This window comes from Chiloscyllium plagiosum, chromosome 9 (assembly GCF_004010195.1).
Source record: "Chiloscyllium plagiosum isolate BGI_BamShark_2017 chromosome 9, ASM401019v2, whole genome shotgun sequence".
NCBI lineage: Eukaryota > Metazoa > Chordata > Chondrichthyes > Orectolobiformes > Hemiscylliidae > Chiloscyllium > Chiloscyllium plagiosum.
In genome coordinates, this window is record NC_057718.1 from 78492949 (window position 1) to 78500875 (window position 7927).

The 7927-nt window shown below is 39.1% G+C and overlaps 1 protein-coding gene across 4 annotated transcripts in view; it reads left to right on the plus strand.

The window, feature by feature from the left end:
- Positions 1–7927, plus strand: part of LOC122552969 (solute carrier family 22 member 2-like) — a 54385-nt gene that overhangs the window by 27741 nt on the left and 18717 nt on the right. For 3 of the 4 annotated variants that reach the window (XM_043696290.1, XM_043696292.1, XM_043696291.1), the window contains exon 7: positions 5169–5383. The exons of the other annotated variant lie outside the window; for it this stretch is intronic. In XM_043696290.1, coding sequence (XP_043552225.1) covers positions 5169–5383 — 215 coding nt within the window. The remainder of the gene's footprint in view (positions 1–5168; positions 5384–7927) is intronic. 4 annotated transcript variants of the gene reach the window in all.

Sequence of the window (7927 nt, forward strand, 5' to 3'; positions counted from 1 at the left end):
CTGTGTCTGGCTTTGCCTCATCACATGTTGGAGTAGATTAATGTTCCAAAGGAAATCAGTCAGGATAGGCTTAAAAATCACAATTTGGGATCTAAAGACTGGGTATTATCAACAGGTTTGAGTGTTCACAGTAATCCTGTATCCCGAGCCACAACTAACATTACCTGGTACTTTAGCACATTGTAGTTCGCAAGAATTGTGGAGAAATCATCATAACTGTTGCTGTATTACACAAGTGCTTCATTGTCTGGAAGGAGATTTGGAACATCCTAAGGTCATGAAAGGCAGTATATAAATGTAAAACTTTCTTTCTTATTGAGAAGCTTTTGTTCTATTGAAAAAGTTTGAAGTGATGTGATTATTTATTTTTTAAAAATTAGATTAGATTAGATTACATTAGATTAGATTAGATTACATTACAGTGTGGAAACAGGCCCTTCGGCCCAACAAGTCCACACCGACCCGCCGAAGCGCAACCCACCCATACCCCTACATTTACCCCTTACCTAACACTACGGGCAATTTAGCGTGGCCAATTCACCTAACCTGCACATCTTTGGACTGTGGGAGGAAACCGGAGCACCCGGAAGAAACTCACACAGACACGGGGAGAACGTGCAAACTCCACACAGTCAGTCGCCTGAGACGGGAATTGAACCTGGGTCTCAGGCGCTGTGAGGCAGCAGTGCTAACCACTGTGCCACCATGCCGCACATGGTGGGAAAGGATGCTTTTTGGGCAGGTGGGTGATTTCAACTAGGTAGGAATGAATGAACGAGGAGGCATCAGTGTAAATAAAAAAAAAAAAGAGATTAGCTGCCAGAGTCCTTACGCAGAGTCACTGACATCGAAATATAATGAAATAAATTTGGATTTATCACAGTCCTTCAAAGAGGAAACTGCATTTTCTGAGAGTCAAGATTATCTCTAGTTATCTAAGGAGATCAGGGACAGTTGTACTTTTGTGGATAGTACAGTGGGAAGTCCTTATGCCTACACTACTAGCTTCCAATTTTAATTCATCTGGCAGGTTTACCATGCACCCTGAAGTAGTAATTGCTGAAGGGTCTTGTATGGATGTAACTGCAGGAATAAATGGGGAAGACAGACTGTATTTTCTTCTTCATCATTAGCTTCAGGCTTTGGTGATGGTGTTATTTCTCGGAGAAGAGAATTATGTTTGTTCATATGTAATCCTTTAGAGAATAGCACATCTTTTAGAAGTGACATATTTTCATATAATGAATACATTGTTCAAATAAATCTGGACAGTTAGGTTTTTGCTGATGTGCTGCTTTGGTGCTACAGCTGTGATAAGATACTGTAGCATTGGATTGTTTTGGATCGTGCATTGAATGTGTCACATTTTGTATAGTTTTCAGATGAGAGGTTTGTGTCCTCTGGTTAAATGTTTTATTGTGTTTTATGTAGTTAACATTTTGGATTAAATGTACCTTTACTGTATAATGCTTATTGAACAATTCCCTAGACTCTGTATTCACTTCCATTTGGACTGTTTGTTCTATAAATAGATCCTCTTTTGTTTGAAGAAGTTTAATAATTGCTTTTTCTGAGACCAATTAGTATTCTGTTGCAAATAATCTCTTATTGTACATTTCTATAGGTTAATAGTTCAGATAGTAGTTGCATCATTAATGAAACCATTTACAAATTTACCAGAGAGCTAGTATCTGCTATTGAAGCATGATTTTGCCATTGTCTTATTTGTTCTTGATTTGGATAATGATTGATAGGATTTTGGTCGCTTGGTATGACACTCATTTTGTTATCGAGTAGTTTCAATTGTTTAAAGTTGTTTAATTTATGTTGTAAGGATGCTTATTGTTATCATGTTAAAATGGAAATCTTTTGAAGATTATGTTGCTTTAAATGGTGCTTCATGTAAAGTTTGCTTTTCCTTTCCAGTATGATGTCTTTATAGAGATGAATAAAATATTTCTTTCCAAATTGCTGAAGGATTTCCAAAAGATCTGTGGGTAGAAATTCCGTCTCTCAAAAAAAAAGCTTCAGTCAATAAGATTTAATGAACTCCTGACAGTCTCAAAGATGGCTGCCATTGATAATGTTTGTGCAAATCTTTCCCCATCTGAGGTATTTTCATGCTGAACTTGATACAATGCGAACAGATCCACACTTCTTTGCTTTGTCTCCAATGCCATTTTTCTAACAATTAAACTTAACAATGCTTCTTAGCTACTGAATAATATTTGTGTTACTCACCCAAATTGTTGAAATATTAATGGATTTAACTAATAAACCTTTAGGTCTCTGAAACTTCTGATTCTAGGAAAAAGTACTAATACAGTTTTTTTCCCCCAATCAATGTCTCTTCAACCTGTCTCTGAATAATTTTCTTAACTTGTTCACTGTCAAATCTGCCATTGAGGAAATAATCTAAAAGCTGCTAAACACTGACAGGTATGTTAATTCTTCCTCTCAGCCCAATTTTTCAGGGTTTTTTTAATACCCTCTAAGAGATTTAATCTGCTTTACAAGTCCTATAGTTAGCCGCTTTTAATGGGTGCTTGATCTGAATTTCTCTCCTTGGTTGCTGGGTTTTTTTTTAGAAAAACTGATCTCATTGATTTTTCTTTTCCCTTGTTCCCCCTACTGCTAACTTTTAAAAATATCTTTACAAGTGTCTTTGGTGGCTTCTCTGTAGGAACTTTGTTTTTAATTCATAGCTTCTATTCAGCTTGATAGCTGATTTCTCACTGGTCTTAAAAGCGTTGTTTTGGAAAAGTAGTTTTTGTTTTTAGTTCTTTGCTTCTCCATTGATTTTAGTCTGATTCTTGATCTACACTAATGTCATGATTTTCAAAATAGTGGATCCCACTGCTGCCATCTACTTTTATCATGTGGTTTTCTGTCCACTAAGAGCTGGGTTTGAGACAGACTGATGGAGGTAAAGGCAAGGTCAAGAACTGTCTCCAGGCTTAGTCTTCTTTGTTTATCGCATGCATGGTAATCTGAAACTTATCAGGCTCTAATCTTACCTTTACATTGTTAAGAGACTATTCCTTGGACATTATCAATCTTCTATCTTTAACCTATCTAACTAAGTCCACCCTGGTTGCATCCAGTGGGCATAAAAAGCACAATCTCATCACAAGATTGCACCAGGGTCCTAGCTACCAAATAAAGCTATTGGACTATTACCTGGTGCTGTTTGATTTTAATTAATTAACATTAGTCCAAAAATGGCTAGGTCTATACCTCATGGTAGACTGGTTAGCAAGGTTAGATCATATGAAATACCGTGAGAACTAACTATTTGGATACAGAACTGGCTCGAAGGTAAAAGAAAAGGATGGGAGTGGATGGTTGTTTTTTCGGACTGGAGGCCTGTGCCACAAGGATCGGTGCTGGGATCATTGCTTTTCATGATGGATATAAATTATTTGGATGTGAACATAGGACGTATGGTTAGGAAGTTTGCAGATGACACCAAAATTAGAGGTGCAGTAGACAGAGTACAACAGGATCTTAATCAAATGAACCAATGGGCTGAGGAGTGGCAGATGGAGTTTAATTTAGATAAATATAAGGTGTTGCATTTTGGAAAGGCAAATCAAGGCAGGACTTATACACTTAATGGCAAGACCCTGAGAAGTGTTGCTGAACAGAGAGACCTTGGAGGGCAGGTTCATAGTTCCTTGAAAATGGAATCGCAGGTAGATGGATATTGAAGAAGGGTTTGGTACACTTGCCTTTATTGGTCAGTCCATAGAGTCTAGGAGTTGGGAGTTCATGTTCTGGTTGTACAGGGCATTGGTTAGGGCTTTTGGAATACTGCAAGAAATTCTGGTCTCCCTGCTTTAGGAAGGTTGTTGTGAAATTTGGAAGAGCTCAGAAAACATTTACAAGGATGTTGCCAGTGTAGGAGGGTTTGAGCTAGAGGGAGAGGTTGAATAGATTGGGGCCATTTTCCCTGGAGCATCAGAGGCTGAGGGGTGAACTTATAGAAGTTCATAACATCATGAAGGGCAATGGATAGGGTAAATAAATATGGTCTTTTCCCTGCGGTAGAGGAGTCCAACATTAGAGGGCATTGCCCTAAGGTGAAAGGGGAATGATTTAAAAGGAATCTAAAGGGCAACTTTTTCATGTAGAAGGTGGTGCATGTATGGAATGAGCTGCCAGAGGAAGTGGTGGAGACTGGAACAATTACAGAATTTAAAAGGCATCTGGATTGGTATATCAATAGGAAGGGTGTGGAGGGATATGGGCCAAATGTTGGCAAATGGGACTAGATTTATTTAGGATATAGGTCAGCATGGACGAGTTGGACTGACGGGTCTGTTTCCTTGCTGTACATCTCTATGACATTATGGTCCGCAGGTGTAGATACCATGTCTAAATGATTCACTCACTCATTCAATGGACCAGATTAACCTTTTCTGCACTCCCTCATGACTGTTTTTGCCAAGACTGGGGCTTTAAGCTCATTTTTAAGATAGCAGTGTCAAAGAATTGGCAGTCTTTTATTCAGCCTTATTGAATGGAACTACACTCTGGAGGGTGGAGATATTGTGCTCTGTGAACCTGTAGTTAAAAAATAGCTGAAAGCATTCATTGGCTGCTCTCATTCATTCTATCATGTTATTCTACAAATGGAGAAAGGGTGTGAAATAGTCTATATTCTGTATATTCTTTTGAAATTCAATCACTAACCATTTTATCCTGTTTCACTCTGATAGAATAATCAATTGTATGCATTTAATTTAATTATTTCTCACTATGTAATCATTACATTTATAAACAGTGTAATGTAGCCTTTACAAAATCACTGCCTAAATACCTAGTTCTAAGAATTGCAGAATTACACACAAAAACCTTGTTAATGGGGCAATGTCTGAGTGTCCTTTACCTGCTGATGATTTCCATTGACATCTGCTGGGTAAATTCCAGCTTGAATATGGATGGTTCCTGTTGAGGTTTATCCAATTTGATTGCCTGAACACACACTGTGCAGTAGAAAGGAAAAGTTCATATTTTCATGTATCACAATGATCTGTGATACTGTGATACAATAATCTTTGCAATGACGTATAGCCTGTTATCTTAAGAATGGCACACTGTCATCTGGAATTATCTTGATTCTGTTAAGTTGCCACTGGAGTAATATGCACGCAACTTCATTACAGGTTTGCTATTACCTTGGTATACCAAGGGCTTATCATGCGTTTGGGAACTCTGGGAGGAAATATTTACCTTGACTTCTTCATTTCGGGAGCAGTAGAAATCCCAGCAGCAATTCTCATCCTTTCAACCATTGAGCGGATTGGACGGCGCCTTCCCTTTGCGGCAGGTGGTCTGTTGTCAGGGAGCACTTGTCTAATAGCTGCATTCATACCTGAAAGTAAGTACTATGGTTAGCACTGGGATTCTGATACAGACCCAGCCCAACAAACTGGATTAGGTGTCTGCTATGCCAATGGAATAAAATCTTAGAGCACAGAACAAAGGAATTGAACCCATAATCTCCATTCCAGACCTCCATAAAAACTTCTCATTTGTTCCAATACTCCAATTTTTCCTTATTGCCCTTTTTTAAAATTTTCAAATACTTATCCAACTTCCTTTTGAATATTGCTATTGAATCTGCTTCTACCACCTTTTTCAGTCAGTGCATTTCAGTTCATTGAATATATTCAAGGGTGATTTAGACAGAGTTTGATGATTGATTGAGTAAAGTATGGGGTCAGGCAAAAATAGTTGAGTTAAGATCACAATCAGATCAACTGTGTGATTTTATCACATGGCAGAGAAGGCTTGATGGCCAAATGATTTTATGACCTTAAATTGTAAAAATTCACTATAGAAAAATATTCCTAATCTCTTCCCTGATTAATTTCTCAATTATCTTAGTTCCTGTGCCCTCTGGCTACTGACTGCCCTTCTGATAGAAACAGATCTTTCCCATCCACTATATCAAAATCCTTCATCATTTCAAATACTTCTATTAAATCTCACCCTAAATTGCTCTATCCTAACTTCTCCAATTTCCCCATATGACTGAAGGTACTCATCTCTGGTTACAATCTGGTGAAGTAACTGACATGTACATGAAACTTACTTGGTTCCAGTAAAGTGAGAAAATGCACTAATGCATTATATCTCAGAGCATCAACATAGAAGGTCATAAGAGACACATTCTCTCTCAGCTGGAAGGTTCATTTCCAGACGTTTTGTTACCCTACTAGGTAACATCTTCAGTGGGCCTCAGGCAAAGCAATGCTGAAAATTCCTGCTTTCTATTTATATTTTGGTTTCTTTGGGTTGATTATGTCATTTCCTGTGGTGAAGTCACTTCTGTTCCTTTTCTCATGTGGTAGATGGGGTTTAACTCGATGTGTTTGTTGATAGAGTTCTGGTTGGAATGCCATGCTTCTAGGAATTCTCATGCATTTCTTTGTTTGGCTTATCCTAAAATGGATGTGTTGTCCCAGTCGAAGTAGTGTCCTTCCTCTTCCGTATGTGAGGATACTAGTGAGAGAGGGTCATGTCTTTTTGTGGCTAGTTGGTGTTCCTGTATCCTGGTGGCTAGTTTTCTGCCTGTTTGTCCAAAATAGTGTTTGTTACGGTGTCCTTGCACGGTGTTTTGTAAATGACATTAGTTTTGCTTGTTTTCTGTATAGGGTCTTTAAAGTTCATTAGCTGATGTTTTAGGTGGCTAGTTTTCTGCCTGTTTGTCCAAAATAGTGTTTGTTACAGTCCTTGCACGGTGTTTTGTAAATGACATTAGTTTTGCTTGTTTTCTGTATAGGGTCTTTAAAGTTCATTAGCTGATGTTTTAGTGTGTTGGTGGGTTTGTGGGCTACTGTGATGCCAAGGAATCTGAGTAGTCTGGCAGTCATTTCTGAGATGTCTTTGATGTAGGGGAGAGTGGCGAGGGTTTCTGGACGTGGTTTGTCTGCTTGTTTGGATTTGTTGCTGAGAAATCAGTGGACTGTGTTCATTGGGTACCCATTCTTTTTGACTACACAGTATAGGTGATTCTTCTCTGCTGTGTGTAGTTCCTCTGTACTGCAGTGTGTGTTGGTTTGTTGAAATAATGTTCTGATGCAGCTTCGTTTGTGGATGTTGGGATGATTGCTTCTGTAGTTCAGTATTTGGCCTGTATGTGTTGTTTTCCTGTAGATGTTAGTTTGAAGTTCCCCATTGGCTGTTCGCTCTACTGTGACATCTAGGAATGGCAGTTTGTTGTTGTTTTCCTCCTCTTTAGTGAATTTTATGCTAGTAAGGATATTATTGATGGTCTTGAAGGTTTCTCTAATTTGTTTCGTTTAGTGATGACAAAGGTGTCATCCACATAGCGGACCCAGAATTTGAGTTGGATGGTTGACAGAGCTGTTTGCACAAGACTCTGCATTACTGCCTCTGCTAAGAACCCTGATATTGGAGATCCCATGGGTTTTCCGTTGGTTTGTCTGTAGGTTTTTGGTGTTGTAGGTGAAGTGGGTGGTAAGGCATAGGTCCACTAGCTTGATAATATTCTCCTTATTGATGAAGTTAGTGGTATTTGGTGTCTGTGTCTTTGGGTCTTCTAATAGTTCAAAGTTTGTGCGAAGATTTGTAGCTCGGGTGCTCGTTGTTGTGGTTCTGTTCGCCGAGCTGGAAGTTTTTGTTGCAAACGTTTCGTCCCCTGGCTAGGCGACATCATCAGTGCTGGGTACCCAATATACCAACCACGACAGCGGACAGCTGAAACTGACAACCGGAAACGGCAGGGACAGACCACTATAAACACCAGAGGAAACATCAAAGAAGCGCTTCGCAGGAGGCTCCCAAGCACTGATGATGTCACCTAGCCAGGGGACGAAACGTTTGCAACAAAAACTTCCAACTCGGCGAACAGAACCACAACAACGAGCACCCGAGCTACAAATCTTCACACAAACTT